The sequence below is a fragment of the Crocodylus porosus genome, unplaced genomic scaffold (assembly GCF_001723895.1).
Source record: "Crocodylus porosus isolate Cpor-Errol unplaced genomic scaffold, CroPor_comp1, whole genome shotgun sequence".
Classification (NCBI taxonomy): domain Eukaryota; kingdom Metazoa; phylum Chordata; order Crocodylia; family Crocodylidae; genus Crocodylus; species Crocodylus porosus.
In genome coordinates this window covers 18,926,751-18,946,107 of record NW_017728925.1, presented here as the reverse complement: position 1 = coordinate 18,946,107, position 19,357 = coordinate 18,926,751, and the positions used below count along the sequence as shown (strand labels likewise).

Sequence of the window (19,357 nt, the reverse complement as noted above, 5' to 3'; positions counted from 1 at the left end):
TTCGCAGAGAGGAGCACGTGAGGTGCGGTAGGGCTTGCTATGGGGCATCTCAAGATATGGTAAATACAAACTAAAACTAAAACCTTCTGAGTGCAGACTTCTGACTGCAACTGCAGGGCCTTTTGGCAACGTGGTTTGAAGGGCATGTGAGAAGAATGTGCGCAGCAGAAGCAAACTGGCTAAACTGGAGCTGCAGGGTGAGGACCTGAGAGCGGGGCAGAGGGTGACCAGGGCCCAGGCAAAGGGGTGTTGTGGTAGCAGCAAATGTTAGAGGTAGAAGTGCTTTTTCATTCACACTTACAATGAGTTGAGTTGTGTTGTGTGGCAGCAATCTGCAGCTCTCCCAGTTCCTCAGAGTCATATATGGAGCCCAGTCTTAACCATAGTCCCCATTTTTATCCCTTTTAACTTGTCACAGGCAGAGCCTGACTTTGCTTTGTTTTTTGTTTAAATGCTTTACGGTTTGGGGAGGGGGCGCAGTTGTTGTGTTTTCTTTTAAGGGTTTGAGTTTGTTTATTGTGCAGATTCAGCCCCTGACCATAGCATTCCTCGTTGCGTTGAAAGTTAATGGGGGCAAAATTGCATTGCAAACATTTGAACCTGGAGGAGCCATGGCTGAACTTAGTTGATCTCTGGTGATCGGTTCAATTTAGTTACGATTTTTAGCCATTAGGCTGGGGTTGAATGATGGTGATTTGGTTGAGGCCAAATGTCTGTAGAAAATTGGCTCTTTGATAAGAGCCCTGTTATCAGAGGGGGATACTTTCTCATTTACATTTAGATGAGTATCGATTATTTATTTACTCGGAGAAGTGAGATTCGTTCCCAATCTTATCTCTCTCGTCTCTGCTTGTCAGCAGAAAGAGAGATAGAGCTCCTGACATCAGCCCAAGATAACAGCACTTTGTAGTAAAGATAAAAGTTGGAATGGGCCTTTTTCTAGTCTTGACTGAAAGGATAAGTTTTAAAAATTAGAACTGATGGGTCATGCTTTCAAAACCCTTTCTGAAGGCTTTGCAATTTAACTAGGCAGCAGCTCTGGTTTGTAATAGGCACAGCCGTTCTCCTTTTGTGAGGGAATTGTTTAATTTGATTATACTCTGTGGTTCTCATCACCAAGGGTAAATTTCATATCGTGCTGTGGGAAGCCTACAGCGACCTTATGGCCCATGTACACCCTTTTTTTGCTTTAAATTCCTAATGATTAAAGGTGTCTGCTGCAGTGTTTGCCACAACCAAATAAAACAATAAAGACCTTTCCCCAGAAAACAACTAGCAACTGCACTGGAGGGCAGATAAACATTTTAACAGGTGGGAATGTGCATTATGGAGATCCACACATTTAAATGTTGCGTGCGCGTTTGCTGTTTGGAGTCCAGAGGTTGAGAGCATTGCTTGTACATAAATGGTTATAGACTTTCATGCTGCAGTTGGTCAGGTTGCTCTGCAGTAGCTGATCAGCATATTAAAATCATTGCTAAAAGAGAAGAGTTTGCCTGCCGCCTTCTGCAATTCTGTACATTTAGGCACTTGCTGGTATTTGCAGGATATTTTACACAGCAGTGTGCTCCAAAAAATAAGATCAGAGAGCCCAAGGCAACTTGGCTGCAAAGGCTGCTGGAACAGGGGTTCAACTATAGCACCTCCTCCTACAAGAGCTAAAGAGAGCTTAGCCTTTGGGTATGTACGATACCCTTGAATTCCTCTTGTCTAGTTTGTGAATGAAAAATGGTTGGCTTGAAGGTACAACTGCTTCATCTCTTACCATCTTGGCTTGGCTCAGACCATGCTTTTGGTTCATCTCTCTCTCTCCTTCCGCATTGGGTGCACCTGTACAGTGGCTTCTGTCCTTCCATGGCCCTTCCACGGGACAGGGAGGTGTTTCATTTGCACACCCCCCCCCGCAATTTCCATTCTAGAGGCCCAGCTCCTCTGTGGTGATGTCTCGCAAAGGGCTGCCTCTCATCCTGACTCATGCAAATGGTCCTGTGCGTGAGCATGCTGAGCCAGTGTCTCAGCCAGCTGCAGTGAGAGATGAGCTACGTGCTCCAGCTGTGGTCTTTTCGTGAATAGATAAGACTTAGCGGCTGACGTGGGTGTGCATGACCACTTTACCTTTCACATGCCATATTTTAAAGGTTTGCTTTGAAGTGTGTGTGGAATGCTTGTCCCAGCATTGCAGAAATCCATAAACCTCCAGCGGTGGTATTATAACGTGGAAATTCTGTTGTGAAATGCCCAGAGCAATATTTTGTTACTAGACCATTAAGTTGCATGATATTTCTACTATAAATACATCATTTGAACATCTGAAAGGAGTTTTCTATTTACTCCAGTATAACTGCTCCACAGAATTGCTCTTACATTTTTTCATCTGTTGTAAAGTAGAGGTCGTGTAGCTTTATACAGATTTGTGACATTTTAAACCTATTTTTAAAGGGTAGATACTGCCTAAAGACCCATTTACACTCCTCCCTGAATTTTACAATATTTACTTCTTTAAAGAATCTGTTCCCTAGAAATTACCTCAGCAGCTGCCCTGTGGTAGCGGTCTTTCATTGGGTTACTTACTGAAACTCAGGAAACATTATCTGACTGTAAACTAAATACTAAGATTTTGGCAATTTATAGAATTGCAGAAATTCACAAGTTGTTCCAAAAAAATAGCTCTTGCCACTATCATGCTTATGCAAAAAGCTGTAATCACCAGCAGCTTTGCACCATGCACATTGGCAGGGAATTTATTAAGGAGAAAGGACACTGAGTCTCTTTTTTTCAGACACTTTCCTTTTTTTACATGGGTCCAGACCACAAGAGTCAGTGGTCTATAGGGAGATGAGCCATTGTTGAGCACTGGTTTTTAACTCAGTATCTTAATTATACTTCACACCTGAGTAAGCAGTAATTTTTAAAGTGGGAATAAGTTTTAAAATGATGCTTTTGTTTGCCTTTTCAGCTAGTCCTTTCAGATGCACCTGAAATGGCGGTAACTGAAATAAAAAATATATATTATTTTCTGTGGGAGCACTGTGTATAGCCAAAATCACTGGTTCTCCTGCTATGCGTTTCACACGATAGTGGGTAAAAAAGATGCTTTAAAAATTGGAATATGCTGGTAAATGAAAACTACAGCTTCCAACAGTGGGATGTCTGGGCATACTACTGAAAACTACCCCCTATGAAAATGGCATCTAAATTGCTGCAGCGCCTATTCGCTGGACATCTCATCAGCAAATAAATACTTCCAGTTTAAAGCTAGGAGAAGACTCCAGGTGGGAATGACAGGGAAAAGGATGAAGGGAGAAGGCTCACAGGGTTTGCAGATGCACCATGCAGGTTTTCAGGTATGTCCGTGTGCGTACCGGTGGCAGGGGTCCTGGGCCTATGCCCTCACAAGCAGGTTTAGAGCTGTGGTGGAAGGAAAACGTGACTGGCCCTGACCTCTCTACCCTGCTGCAGCCAGTAGGCTTCATACAGACAGTGTCTGTTTACACAGAGCTCCAGTTTGGAAATGGAGTTAGACCCATGTCTCGCCAGCAGCTTTCTGGCATCTTAAGGAGGGATCACAGATTCCGGGATTTGAGAAACACGTTCCCTTCCCCCACCTCCCTCCCTCCAAAAACCGATTCCACGTGCACATGGCCCCAGTGCCTGTGTGTAGCAGCTGGTATGACTTAACAAGCTGAACCAGCTTTGAAGGGGCCGTGGCAGAACTGTTGCGATTCACGGTGTGCCCGCTGGGCTTTCGCTAGCCACGTGGTGGTGGCTTGGATCTCCCTTCGGATGTTATGCCTCTTCCGGGCCCTCAGCAGCGTCGAGGTAGCTCTGTCTTCCCGCGCCACAGACCCCTTCTCTCCTGCCACATCTTGATGTTCCGCAATGGGTGGGGTCGGCTGGCAGGTCCCTCGATGCCTGGGTCCAGCCTGGCAGTTGTTCACGGGGCTCCACTGCCCCTACACCCTGGCCTCACGCCACCTTTGCTGGGTCACCTCGATGATGTCCTACGGCCTTCCTAGCGGGTCATGCCCTCCCCGCTTGTGCACCGATGCCTTGTGGGGCTGGGTCGCGCACACTTTGGCCGGGCCTCACTCCTAACCCCGTCCCCCGAGAAGCTACCTCTCGGGAACTGCTCCCTAGCTTCCCTATGCCTCATACCCCGGGTGCCCTCACCCCAAATTCCCCAATCAGGGGAATTTCACCTGCAACAACCGAAACTCAGTGCTCCTCCATCAACCCATGTGAATCTCTCTTCACTTAGCCTCCAAGTTCATGCCATTCCTGCTTGCCCTCCTGGGCCTTGTCGGCGACCCCATCTCGATCACATCCCCATGTCTGGGTCATCCCGGGCTCTTGCCTGCTGGCGTGCCATCCTTCACACCCCACCGGCCCTCCACTCCACCTGCGTCTTGCGGCGTTCTCGTGGCTGCCTCCGTTCTCCCTCCTTCAGGCTAGGGTTCGCTCCACCGGTGCCCGCTGAGGGATATCGATGGGGTGCCTCTCTCCCCGATGAACCTTGCTCCGGCTCACCAGCCTCCTCTGGATCCTCCCCTGGGGCTTGCCCCTTCAGCGGCGTCTGCAGCAGCTCTGTCTCCGGGCTACCTGTCCCCTTTGCTGCGGCCGCCGCCATTTTTAGCTTCGCCGGCCAACGTCTGGTGCTGACGTCACCGGCCGGCCACAGCTGTACATAGAGGCGGCTCACGAGCTGCGTGGGTTCCTCCCGCTGTTCCCCATGTGCGTTGTTCAGGGCTGCAGGTAAGTATCCTGCGTTACCCCGCTTCCCGGGACACATGGGATACTTGTCCAGCTGCCCTCAGACGTGTTGCATTCTGTTGTTACGAAGATGATAACAGCCGTAATACTGGTCTGATCTCTGCCACCTGAATCTGGGCGCAAATAGAGTAGGATTCACAGAATCTCGTGAAGTGAAACATTTCCTATGCTGCAGTGGTTTCTGCTTTTGAACAAGGTGATATGATAACAGGAACTCGGAGGCTGAAGCAGTAACTCAGGCTGCCGTTCTCGTCTGCTTCGCCTGCTCTGCAGGTGCTGAAGCAGTAGGGTTTTGCATGGGGACTTCTGGAAATCACACTTTACTGTGCCCCGGTAGCAAGATGAACTAAGCAGGCTTGTGCCTTCCACCTGAATCTTCTTGATCTTGCCACTTACAGCAGCTTTAAGACACAGATTGATTGTGCTGGTATTTCATTTGAATGTTGTGCTCAGTAAGTTTTGTGTAACCACCACACCTTTCTGCTTCATTTTTGAGCCAGTTTTCCAAGATCTCCTGTGGCACAGGAGGAGGAAATGGTGCAGTACACACTTTGCTCCCGTTGCTATTTGTGCTTAGATCAAATGTCTCTGCTTTTTCTTGGAGTGCAATTTGTTTTATAAATGCTTGGAACCAGCTACTTGTGCAATTGCTGATTGTGCTGGGCACAGAGGGAGCAGTTCTGCTTTCCTCCTGTGGCCTGCAAATAGCCTGGCTCTGCATCTGTTCTGAAAGTCACCAGGAATAAGGAGACTCCATTTTACAGAAAAATAATGTGCGATTTCAAGAGCAGAATACGCTCGGAACATGCGGTGTGCTCTTCACATGACTTCTGGGGAAACGAAATGAGGAGCTGTAATTGAAACTCTGCTGTAGTAAATTTAAAATTAATTGGCTAACAAATTTCATCTCTTAGGCATGCCATCTGAGGCTAAAAGACTTAATTTTTTTATATATGTTTTAAATATTTCATCATATACTATCATAATTCAAAGTCAGTAAAGCATTCAGAACTATTTAACTACTAATAGAGAAGGAATAGATTTCATGATTTCAACAAATTTGTTGTATTAAGACCTATTTAGAGATGCTTTGAATCACTAAAAACCTTAGTTACATACTTAGCCCGGTAGATCAGCTGGTGTTTTTAGTGACTTGAGAAAAACAGTTGCTTGTTCTAGACTCTTGTGCTTCTCCCCCAGGGCATGACATGAGCGTTGAGGGAGGTTGTGCTTTAAGTGTCAAGTGGATGGAAGTATTTGCCTTCCCTTCAGAAGATACACATTGTATAAGAAGCCACTTTTAAAGTTTAGTATGGTTAAAAAGTTTAACAAAAATAGTTGTGTAATCTGAAAGTGCTTATTTCAGAAACATAGGCTGTTCTTTGAATTATCAATGCTTTTCTTTGCAAGGAATGGGTCAGTTTCCAGAATGGGGATAAGTGGGCTGATTGGCTTTTAAAATACTTGGGTTGTTCTTAAAATACCTGTTTCAGTAGAATTATTTGTAAGATTTTGTATTGCGCAGCAAGACCTCAAGCCTAGAAAACTAGTGGTGGAGCTGCATTAGGTATTGTAACAAAAAGGCCTGCAAAGGATCCTGTGACCCCAGCTGCTTTCCTGCCCTTTGGGCAGGGGGCTGGACTAGATGATCTTCCGAGGTCCCTTCCAGCTCTAATGTCTGTGAAATGTATGCAGTTACTCCCTGTTTGCTGAGCAGCCAAGGTTTGAGTATATATTCCTTGCTAACTGAAAGGAATTCCTGAATATCATTTTCTTTGAATCATAGTAACTGAACAAAAATATGATCAGGCTTCTTCTTTTGGATACGTGAGAAAATGAAGTTCCTAGTTGGTTGTGTTTGACAGCCAGTCTAGTGACACTGCTGGTAGAAGTGTGAATGTTGGCCCCAGCGTCTCAGCCACCCTCCTGCTTATAAGCTGAGTTCTTACTGCCTGGGTTCCTGCTTGCAGGTTCATTTGCATACATTTCTCTTCTCATTGTGTGCTAATCTGTTATGTGAAGTTTTGGTTTGTTGCTCCATTAGCAGTCCTGCAATTCCCTGGACTTGGCCTCATTTCGCTTAGAGAAGTGAACCCCATATATAGTTTCATTTCAGTTTTAGGTCTAAAACTTCGGGATCCATATGAATGAAGGACATGAAAAAAACCAAATAAATCTACCTGTTGTCCTCATGCTGATTTATCGCAATACTTACTATAACTTGGCAAACACTAGTCTAATTAATAACATCTTCCTTTTCAGTAGATTTGAATTAACTGAGAAATGGCAGATTGACACTTGAAGCTCAAAAAAATTGACAGTTAAGTTGCAGGTAGTTGAAAATAATTGGTCAGAAGTAGCAGGCCATATTTGTATCTGATTCTGTCTCCACACCTACTGCATTTTTTCATATTCAGCAGTTAACAGTATACAGATCTATAGTAGTACAGCAGATTTGTATGTCGATGACCCTTGCTGCTTCTTACAGCCATTAAACTAGTATCACACTCCATCTAGCATTGGGACCTCTTACCTGTGGAAGCAACGATAAATGGAAGTGTGCGCTCCTGTTGACAAATAAATCTCTCACATTATCTTGTGGATAATAGTGGAATGTGGGAAAGAATACCGGTGACCGCTGCAAATGCATAAGAGGACAGTCCCAGGAGCATCACAAGTGTAGGCTTTTATAGAGTCACCAGTGAAAAGGAAAGCGGCAGTAGCACAAGACCAACTTTTGCAATCAGATGTAAAAAATACAAAATTCTGTGCGAGTTGTGCGCAGACTGAGGCAAGCATCTCTTGTGGCCGGCTCAGTCGCCCACCTGCCTCACGCGCAGGCAGCCTTCCTTGCCACTTTCCAACCCACCCGAGTGTCTGTGCACACGTACATTTGTTTGAGCCCTCAGGAAGGAAGGCACTCTTTTTTTTTACTTTGGGCTGGGGGAGGGATGAACTCAGATAAGTAAAGGAGCCCAGTGTGTCTTTAAATGGGAATTGTTTAGCTATTCTGCAGTTCATCTGCCTTCTCTTCACAATGTGCTTCAGCTTCCAGACAGCATTAGAGAATAGCTGCATTTCTGAGGCAAACTGCAGGCCTCACAATAGTATTCACAATTGCCTTGCTCTCACTGTATGCAGAGTCAAAGGCAGCAAATGCATTTTACTTTTTCTACCTCAAGAAAGGTACCCAAATAATCAAAGATTTTTACACTCCAAGATCCAAGTTGATGACTTTACAGCAAGCTCTAGTGCCTGAGTTGATACATGGGATAAAAAGAAGCAACTTAGGTTGAGATCAGAAGCATCTGTTGTACTTTTTTGGCAGTGAAGGGGGCGTGAAGTGTCAGACCAGTGACCAGTGGGAGCTGGATGAAGTAATCTATCTTCCCATGCATTTTTTAAACATCCCATCCTCCACTTCTTTATTACTAAGTTCCCTTCTGGTGGAAGAGCTTGAGACATAAACATCCATCTGCTTTGCCTCTAGAATTGAAATATGTTCTTGTTAACTGAACATGATGAGCTGTCCTTCAATTAGAATCCAGAAAATTTCACAAGTTGTTTTATATTTCAGGTCCTCAGTATCGGCTGGAGAAGCAGAGTGAACCCAATGTCCCCGTAGACTTAGACTGTACCTTGGAGAGCCAGAGCACTTTGGAATTCTGTCTGGTCCGAGAGAACAGTACGTTTGCCCTTTTCACTTCTGCTCTTGTAAATTGCTTAAGCTCACATAAGTTACGCATGCTGGAATACAGGCTGTGCCGTCTGGGCAAGTAAGTTTTGAAGAGACTCTGTTTCCTAAGGCACTTTCCAACTGTGCCAAAAGAATACTCCGAAGGGAAATGATTGATTTCATACCTTTTGGTAAATAGTCTGCATCCTGTTTATCACTTCATGATTAATCTTTTTCTGTTAAACTCTGTTCTGTAAAGTTATGACCAGCCCTGAAAAACACTTGAAATATAAATCCTTTTCTGTTGCAAGCACTATTTAGTGGATCAAGTCATTAGTCTGCAATATATTTTACCATATCAATATTGCTGCTCAAGGAGCCAGGGTTCTTTACAGCTTTAGAAGAGATTAACCGCATGGATGCCGCAAGAGCAGAGGTGTGCAGCCACGGGGTTTGTTTACATGTGGGAACAAACGATTTTCTCTCTAGAAATGCTAATTAAACATTCCTTTTTCCTTTCCTTCTTGTCTTTTTTTTTTTCTTTTTCCAAGTTTCATAAAGTTTTTGGAACAGGAGGCAGAGTTGTAAGGGTTGTCCAGTGATCCTTTTTGGTCCATCCATCACTTTCCTGCTTTCTCAGTGACCAAGCTCTCAGTTCTGTTTGTTTGCTTTTCTCCTTCTTCTCCATCTGCCCAACTTGTGGTGTGGTGCAGCTCTCAACATTTTGATTTCACTAGTCCGAAAAAATGGCATAGGTTTAATTGAGCTCATAGACACTACCAAGAAGTCTCCTATTTTAGCAGTGGTGATTGGAGCCCTTGTCAAGGAGCAGTGGAATTTCTGGTCTTGTTATGGAGCAAACCTTTTATTTGTGTTCATCAGGCTAGAGTGTTTCTTTCTTAATTCCTTCCTAGAAGGATAGGACATAAAAAGATGAAGGAGCATCATGGGGGGTAATGCCTACCTCATGTAAGGGATGGGGCCACCCATTCAACAGTGGCAAAATTTGAGGTTAAAAACAACAGAAGTGACCTTGTCTAACATCAGGTTGGTCAGAGCTGAGTTCAGGTCTCTTGTTCCGAACTCCTGGCCTACATCCAGTACAGATAGACCTTTCCCTCTTGATACCCCGCCTTTATTTGTGTGCCGTACTGTTCTAGGAGACCACAAATGTTGGAAGGGTGGCTATAGAAGTAGAAACTGAAGCTTTAATCTTGCTCAGCAAACCCAGCTGTTTCGTAGTATTAAATTTCATGAAGCGTGTACTAATGATTTGGGTGCATCTCTAAATTTATTTTTGTATATCAAATTTGAATTTACTACAGCAAAAAAGTTTAGCAGTTTAGTTGTTATTAAACAAGGGCCCGCATACCAGCTTCAGTGAAAGGTTTCCCCTGGTTCATATTTCCATAAATGCCTGGGTGCCTGCTATTGACTTGGTGGCAGGAGAGACCAGCCCAGCAAGGCACCTGAGGCAGTGTTGCAAAAACTCCCCTTGATGCCAGTTCTTCTGATCGCTTGCAGTCATTCGTTGGACCTCTGCATCGTTTCCCTGTGAGGTCTTTTTAGAGGCTGCTCCTCTAGCAGCCTGGACTGTAGAGTGGACGTTCCTGTGAGGAGCTCTGGATCAGCAGCAGAACGTAACTGAGTGACCCGGTGGTTATACTGTTGCTGACAGATATGGGCAAAAGTGCATCAAAAATGCATGTAGGCAGAGGAAAGCCAATTCCCAGTGCCCTGTCTAATGCTGTGAACAGGCAGTCCTGCTGGGATGACTGTGTCACGCAGACGTGGTAGTGTTCTCTCACCAGGTCATTGTGTTTGCAGCTCTGCCCTGTACCTGGGCACCCTTCAGTTTGCTCAGAGCCAAGGAAGCTTAAGCCAGAGCTCACCCCTGGGCCTTCCTGGCACATGCCCTAGGTATGAGTTCGCGGTCTCATGTCCCAGATGCCTTAGATCCCCGAGACGATGTCAGCCACCTCAAGCCTCCCAGTAAGTTAATGACCCCCAGAACTCCTACCTTGTGCATGGGTTCCTCTTCACAGGCACAATAGTGAACAGAGACTGGACGCACGCATTCTGCAAGCCTTGCAAGGACCAGTCACATTGCATCAGTTAGCGCAAGACTTGTGCAGACCTAGACAAAACAGCAGGTGCCAATCTTACCTCCTGCCTCCACCTCTTCGCCGTTCTAAAATGCTCCTTGTGTTTCGGTGAGAGTCCTTTCGAGAGTCCATGATCCCTCCGTCTTGCCTGTGGCTTCTCTTCTTAATGGTGACTGATCCTCAGAGTTTAACCAGCCTCTCTCGCCTCTGGTCTGGTGCATAGGGAGGGTTGACACCACCCTGGAGACAGCGCTCGGCGTGTGCACCTAAACATCCAGCAGAACAGTGATATGTAAGGGTTTCCAAAATCACCTCAGAGAACTTGGACCTGGTGATGTTGCATCTATCTTTGGATGAGGCTAAAAATAGAGGTTCATTTGTGTTTATTAATAAAATAATTAATCAATGGCAATCTTCACATCAAATACAAAGAACCGTATTTTAGGTTCGGTCACATTTTAAACTATTTTTGTTGAACTTTGGTTATGTATGCTGGTAAAGAAGAATTTGTTGGGAGAGCTGTTATTCTTTAAATATGCTCATTTATTTTTTTTTTCACATGGAGCCAAACAGCTGGTGGTAAAATAGATGCCAGTTTATTCTGGGCAAAGATGTAGTTTATAATTCATAGTATGAAGTAAAACAGAAAAACTTCATTAATAGAAATACACCTGAAGAAATCTCCTATGCTTTCAAGGTTTGTTAGTGATAGTCCAACTAATAAACCATTGCTCATATTTGGAACTTTTCAGCTTGCAAGTGAGATTTATATTTAAACTGAATGCTTGCATTTTACAGTCTAAAATGCTTTTATGAGAAGCAGCTAACTATTCATGGCTAATTTAGTTTTATTCTCTCTATCCTGCTTCTGGAAAGTTCCTCTTTCTCATTTTATCATTAGGTAGTAATTAGTATTCAAGGGAAATTGGTCTTAATATATTAATATTGGTTAAGTGCCTTTAGACCTGTACCAAAGCCAATGTCTTATTGGAAAATGTAATTGGGGATTCTGTGTATGTAATTAATTGAATTACAATTAAGACCTTTCATTAAGCAATACACTAGTACATTAAAGTAATAAGGGGATGTTTTTGCAATGCAGTTAACCTTGTATTTTTGTTTTATTGGGAAAATACAGATGTGCTTGCTCTTGAAGATGTCATTTTGATTGTATTTAAGTAGCCGTGCTAGAGCTAGTGTTTCTGGAATACCTTTAATGCCAAGGGTTTACCATTTTCGTGTGCCAGTGAATGCCTAGTCTTTGAGGAGGAGGATCTGCCTCGGTCCTGATGACTCCTTGGGCATCTTGCTTGGAAGTTCCTAGACCCAACCCTCCATTCTTTGCTGCTTGCTTCTTTCACCATTTGAAAGTGAGCCATGCACCCAGGAGAGAAGGTTGACTTTTATGCTTCGTCGTGCAGTCCACCGCCCGAACTGCATCCACGTCGTACTAGCAGAAGGGGATGCCAGTGATCTTGAAGTAATCTCAGTTTTGCATATGGGCAAAGACCTTAAATCTGAACTGGTTCTGGAGTGCTAAGCACAGACGGTCCTTGTTGGTCCCTTGCAGCCTTGCAAGGGTGCCCAGCAGATTTTTGGGCAGCGCTGTGAAAGCCTAGAAAGATCAGAGAATAGCTGCTCTCATTCTGCACTCCAGGTGATCCCTAGAAAGAAAGAAGATCAGGATTACATGCCTCTTCTTTCTTTCTAGGGATCACCTGTCTTTTTTTTGCTGAACTCATGGTCAGTGTATAGGCAATGGACCTCTCTGGAGCCTTTCTTAGTGTTTTCCTCCCTGCCCCATGATGACAGAAGCCTGCTGTAGGAATCACAATGAAAAACTCGTTTCTTTTCCTGGCGCTCTTCCTAGTGGTCTTCCTTGGTGCTCTGTTTCTCCAGTGCCTAGCCTCAGCTTTTCTCACTTCTCATTTCTGCTGCTTTTATACAGAAACCCCCCCCAAGTCATTTGTGGCAGTTTAACTTCACAGAGCCAGCTCTCGTTAGATAGGTAATGAAATGATAGCAATACAAAGGTATTTGTGAACTTAGCATCTTTGTCCTTTAGAAACCATTTTTTAAAGGACTACGTTTTTTTAAATAGAAATCTGTTCTCCCAGTAACAGGAGTAGTGTCTGGCTTCAGAAGAATTGCTGGATAGGCTCTTGGTCTAAATAATAGACCTGGAGAGTCCACTTTAGCTGATTGCCTTGCCAAGCAGAAGCTTTTACATTCAAAAGCCACATTGTGATCTCCATTACAAATGCCCTGACAGGCCTGTAAATATTTGACAGGTTTATTCACAGCTGCTTGCATGTGGAAAGTATTTTTTATGATGTTGCCTCCAATCAGCTTTTGGAGATGGCTCTTTCCTCCATTGCTGAATTCCTTCAGTCTCCGAGACATTCTTATAAAGCTGCAGGGGAAGGAGCAATATGCCAAGTTCTATAGTCAGGTTTTTTCCCTGCAGGGCATTTATCTCTGTTGTAACTGATATTACTGCTATTATCCAATGCACCCTCAGGGGTCTTAGTGTCTTGCCATCTTCAGACAGATGATCTGTTCTGATGGTGGAATTCCTGGCTTCTGTCCCATGAGCAATAACGATAGAAATCCTACAGACCTGAATCTTAAACCGTTCCATGCATGTAAAACCAAATTAGCAAAGGTAACCGTGATTCACAGAGGGTCTGGAATACTTCCACTGCAGTCTACCTTCATGGAGCTTGCTTAACTCAGCAGTTGTCCTTCATCCTTTAAAAACTGACAGAATATTCAAATATTAAAATCCAGTGGAGATTAATACTCATTGGGGTATATTGCTAGTGTTAACGTTCATAATGTGTTCTGAGAAACTGTTGATGGGAGATGCTAGGAGAAGAGTGTGCATTGGAGCCATTTCGTACTTCAGGAACTATTTAATGCTTAAGGAACATAAAGTGATTCTGTTCCCCGACCATTAAAATACTGCTCCCCCCTGGGTAGAACATGGCAAATAGCTAATGGTGCATACTGCAGCATACCAAAGCTTAGCGTAAGAAGTAAAACCTTTGAGAGAATTCTGTATTTGACTGAAAACATGAGAAGGGTTTCAGAAGGCAGAAGGTTAATTACCCTCCAGGGCCAATCCAGAATTAACCTGGAACCGGACTGGGGCAGTGGGGTTAATATCCCTATTGCCGTTATAGGTGGGTTGGTGGTTTCCAAACGAAGAATACCACTGTTGACTCATCTGCCGCAGTCCCTGTGGCACCAAAGTGTTCCTTGGTGACTGCCTATCAAATACACACCCAGCCAGACCATGCTTAGCTAGGCATCGGATGCAATGCAGATGATATGGCTTCAGGCGGTAATATACTTGACCATGTAATATTGCTGTTCTGTGGGTTGTATCAAAATGTTATGGATGAAATGCTGCAGTGTTAAAGCGCAATTGGGTAATTTAAGTGGCAGCTTTAAATTGGCATTTCACTAGTTTTATCTCTTGAACTCAGTCCTTTAACTTATTTTTCTAGTCAGTTTTCTTTTTATTCTGAGGCAATCTGTTCCATTACTGCCCTTCTTGCTTTCCTCCCTAGCACCTTTTAAGCCATAGGGTTTCTTAGATGCTTTTAAGTGCACCAAAAGTTTGACATATCTCATTGTATCTTTGAAGTACTGCAGCATGAGAGCTTGACATGATACATTATGATAATCCATAGTATAGAGACATTAACACAGGGGTCTTTGACAAAATACATTGTAATGTCTCTGAAGGAGCCATTACAATTTATCTTGTCATTCTCTAGCATGGCATGGTTACAGTATTAAGAGGGTGTGCACACATTCGCATACTTATATGGACCATTTCATTGGACTTGAAAAAAAAAAAAATACCGAATGATACAGTCCTGTTTGTAATTGTAATACCGGGAAGCTAATATGTGTGTTGCGGGGGACATTGCTAGTCTAATTCTTTCACACAAGGTGGGGAATGGGGAAGGCTGCTGGGCCAGTGTCTTTGTAAAATGTTTCTCTTGATACATACTCTAAAATATACTTTTAAAGTATGTAGTTTTAGGATCCTGACTTCACTGCAGGTGGTGGGAGCAGGGCGTAGTACAGAGAGGAGAATCTGGCTGTGGATTCACAAACTGAAAAGGGGAAAACTTTTTCCTAGGGCAAAAGATATTGAGTATAAGGTTTAATTCCCCTCCTCCCCACAGGTCTAGACTGATCCTGGCCGTTGCTGTGATGTTAGCACCTGCTAAAAGAAATAGGTGGTAGTTCTAAATCCCAAATTATCCACATTAAAAGGAAGCCTGCTTCTGAATCAGCCGTGTGCGTTTGACACGTGCCGTAGCTTTCCTCTCCTGGGAGCTGCTGCCTTCCCTATCATAAACAAACAATCCCCTCGTTGCCAGAATCCAAATATGGAAACTTACTCTAGTTTCACTATGACTTGAAATCCCCAAATGGCATATGAATTTACACCACTAGAGTAGGAGGTCAATGCAGGAAGCATTAGTGTGTTGAGCCGGCTCCAACTACATAAGTCTTGAACAGAATTAATATATAGGAATTGACAAGCCTTTTGCTGGTTATACTGTAGCTTTAAGACCTCTAGTAAAATTCTGTCGTCTCATCTGCCCATTATTAAAATTTCAGCAAAATATAAAGTTTTCATTAATCTCCCACAGCAAATTTAGGAGTGTGAACTGGCAGTTGTTTCGCTTTTAGGACTACATTAGCTGGTGTATTAAACAAAATGTGTCATTCTTCAGTATCTTCTGCAAGAAGCTAAATCAATTTTCAATCATATTTATGCACCACTTTATCTAAAAGCATCTGAATTATCATTTAGAGCCACGATGCTTTATTAGCAGCTGGCATAAAAATTACTCTGTAAAAAATTATGTCACGTTATAGTAATTTTTAAATTGGTGTTAATCCAACATCATAAAATGTAAAAATCTTAAAAGCGTGTTATATTTTTCAGTAATTGGCATTTTGGCTTAATGAGATGTTACCTTTTGTAAAGCTAGTACCTGCAGCAGTAATGAGAATACCAATCAGTAAATAAAATGATTTCTTCATATAGGCCTCACAATACAAGGATGAAGGCACTGCCCGGATTGTCAGGCACATGAGAGTTTTAATGGATTCAGGGGGAATGTAAAGAAGTAACTATGACAGTTAAATCCCACAATGGTAAAATATTAAAGTGGACTAAAGCTGAATTGCTAGATAGATCCCAGTGTCCGGTAGCATCAGTACGTTGTGTTACCAGGAATGCTGGATGTGTAAAACGTAGCCCCCTTCAGCCCAGAACAGTCTGGCACTGGTTCTCCTGGTTCAGGCACATATGCACTTTTGGCAAAACCATTCCTGGATTAGAAGACCCATGCAGAGTCCCTGCTGTGAAGCAGAGGCAGGGTAGTGTGAACACAGCCACTGGGCATGAGAGATCTTTCACTTAGGGCATGTCCATGAGATGTGTTAACGTGCACTAAAAATAGTGAAATTAGGCTAATCGCACCTACATTTGATACCTGCAAATGCAGGCATGATTAGTTAAAAGCACATTAATGCACGTGTAGATGTAATCCGGCATTAACTTTAGCGCTGGGTTTGCCCAACCACTAGGGGCACATGGCAGGGCTGCAGGGACTTGGCACGAACTTTAGTAACTTTAGTGCCAAGGGCACTAAATTTAGTCCCAAGTCTCTGCATGTGTAGATACCTGCCAAAAATTGCTTAATGCGCATTAAATTTAGTCACATTTAAATGCACATGTAGACCTGCCCGTAGAGAAGTTTTGCTTTAGGATATGATTGCCTCTTAATGGAACCTGCCATCATGGTTTTCCACAGATTTTTTTTGTGTGGCAATTAAAAAAAATTAAACCTATTTTTTTAATATATGATATTCATAGTGAGTTTATATTTTTGCTTTTGATCCAAGTATAGGATCCGCTTCTATCTTCAGATACATGGATACTGAAGCTGTTTTTCTTAAAAAGATCTGCTAGCATCACCATGTACACCTCAGCTAGTACCGCATTTGTAATTGCAAGACAATCTCAGTGTTCTGGTTTAAGTTGCGTATGCTATATTTTAAGTCAAAAATTTTTTTTTTTTTGCAGGTTCGAGAGGAGAAGAGATATCAGAAGAAGATCCTCAAATCGATATAGCTACAGTTCAAGATATGCTTAGTAGCCACCATTACAAGTCCTTCAAAGTCAGCATGATCCACAGGCTTCGATTCACCACTGATGTTCAGTTAGGTAAATTCATCTACACTATAAAGCTAAGGAAAATAAGTAGCTGTTGCAAGCAACTGTTTGTCCATCTTGGACACTTTTAACTTTCCTATCACAGCACTGTCTGTTTTACTATAAATCTATTGTTTAATATGGCTAATAATATTTCTGCAGCAAGCCCCCCACATTCTCTTAGCACAGTTAGAAATATTTGAGCATTTTTATTCCCTCTAATCAGCTTGCGCATATTCCTTCTACAAGAAGACCATTGCTGATTTCCCCCCTCCCCTCTTTTGTCTCTGTTTCCCAAAGGAAAACTTATTGTTGACTGAACTTCTTAAAATCAGTCCCTGCAAAATTAGGAAACCTGTTTATCAGACCAAAAGATTTTTATAGCCCAGTAGAATGCTGAAGTGGAACAAAATATAGCTGCCATTCTATAATGGTTTTAATATGAGCCTTTCTACTCTTCTAAATGCTCTGCAAAACCTGAAAGCTAAGGGATGACAGGATTTTAATAAAAAAGCCATTCAATAATTTTTAAGCAATAATGGAGCTTTTATAGGCTCGAGTTTAAATTGTGCAAATTTGATTAATGATGCATAGATAAGTGAACTATGACACTCTTGCAAATACTTTATATTAAAAAATGATTCAGCACTAAAATATTTAGTGCCGCAATGCTTACAAAATACATTTCTGTAATGTTCAGTGAGACAATCATAGCTTTAAGGTGGGGAAATGTTTCCATTATTTATTATCTACAGTCTCTTCATTACCACAACTCTAAACATATGTAAAAATGATATTCCCCTGAAAATATGTACATTGGAGGCTTTTTCAGTTCATTTTGAACTGTCTTGTTAAGGAAGGATTTATATGCTGGCATTGAAGTAGGACAGTGTTAGGCATGTTTTCTGCTCTTGAGCAAACTATCTGGGTGTGATAGTTTGCTTCCAGTGGAGTTTGACTCACTGTATCTGGAAGCTGTCATAAATGAGAGCTTGAAAAGGTCATGACAGATCACTAAAGATAAATGGTTAAGGGAGAATAGCTGTTACAGGAAACAAATGGCCAAACCTGTTTAGCAGAGACAGAGCTGACCCTGTCCACTAGTGTAAGGACCATAAACTTCCCTTTCTCCCCCGATTTGTACTACCCTATGTATGTACATATTTTTTAACAGCTCTACAAGTAGCAATATGTTTGTATGTTCCAGCACTACATTAAAATACTCCAATCGGGTATTAATTATAAGGACAAATGGAAAATGTCAGAAACCACAAGGAAGGACATATGAATTGTATGTCCTTAGGTTTTCTTGTGCTAGGGTTCTTTAGTTGATTCTTGTAGCACTGTCATTAAAAATAAGCCTTCCAGGTCAGCTGGGATTAGTACTGATGAGAGTTAAATGTGCTAATCCTCTTGCTGCGGGGCAGAATAAACTCCACTGAATCCAGCAGGTGAGAGCCCAGTGCATTGAGTAGTCCAAGTTTAACGATGGGTTTAGGGTCATTTGTTGCCAAACAGCTTATTGCTGGTCGGCTGCAAAGAGTTTTCCTTGCAGTATGTTTAACTGTCAATCATATTGCATAACAGCAATAATTAAGTGACAGCTTTTCCTGGGGGGGAAAAAAAACTGTTTCCTGGGGGCATTCAGAATCTGAAGTCATTAGGTGACCCCTTGTATTGACTGTATTGATTTTCTTGGTGGTATTACGTGAACATATGCACGAGCCAGCAAACACTGGGCTGCAGAGTGGCTGCATTTAAAAACATCCTTCCGTTTCCACTAGTCATCTCACTTGCGGTTTACAAATACTCCCTGAAAGCAATAGAAACTTTCAAAAGGGAAGGATCTGTGTATGCATGGTGGTGCTTCAGTCATCATGGACAATGAACTGAGCAGCTTGGCTTTACTTTCACACTGTTCACTTTGCAGAACATGGGGAATGTCCTGTTTTATTTATTTACTTCTGAAAATAAGAAGAGTTTTGTTGGAACCTGTGATATAAGGCAACAAATGGACAGAAATACCATTCCATAAACAGTTTATGAAATAGGGGGCTAGCGTAGTGCCGTCTAAAATCTAATGTCTTTATATGTTGGGCGGCAGATCTGTAAATTTTGTCAGTTCTTACTAGAATCACCTGTACAAAACCGCCCATAAGGAGATACACCCTTGAATAGAGCTGCCTTATTTAAAGCCTGCTGCTAGAGACGATGCTACAAAGTACATTTGTGCACAAGTGTTGTGTGCTCTTTATTTTTAAAACTCTGAGAAATGCAGGTCTCTTAAGGCAAGTCAGAGAATCTGAAACCAGGTTTACCAAGAGATCTGGAGTAAAACTCTGGAGTGTGTCCTGTCCTCTGCACCTGTGTGTAATTCTTCTTGATGGTAAAGGGAGTTATGTAAATATCAAGGGAGAAATGACCGGTCTGTGACTGACATTTTTTATTGGAGCTGAAAGCTTTAGTCATGGCAGTTTCAAGGTCTGGGTTTTTATGTTTAACTCATGTCACATTATAATGCACATGTACCATACTGTCAACATTTCTACTCGGTTT

At 42.7% G+C, this 19,357-nt stretch overlaps 1 protein-coding gene across 5 annotated transcripts in view; it reads left to right on the top strand.

The window, feature by feature from the left end:
- MAPKAP1 (mitogen-activated protein kinase associated protein 1) overlaps nt 1-19,357 on the top strand; it is a 137,907-nt gene that overhangs the window by 98,548 nt on the left and 20,002 nt on the right. For 4 of the 5 annotated variants that reach the window (XM_019541049.1, XM_019541046.1, XM_019541045.1 and 1 more), the window contains 2 exons: nt 8,348-8,455; nt 16,673-16,813. In XM_019541049.1, coding sequence (XP_019396594.1) covers nt 8,348-8,455; nt 16,673-16,813 — 249 coding nt within the window. The remainder of the gene's footprint in view (nt 1-8,347; nt 8,456-16,672; nt 16,814-19,357) is intronic. The other variant, XM_019541050.1, reaches the window with a different exon arrangement.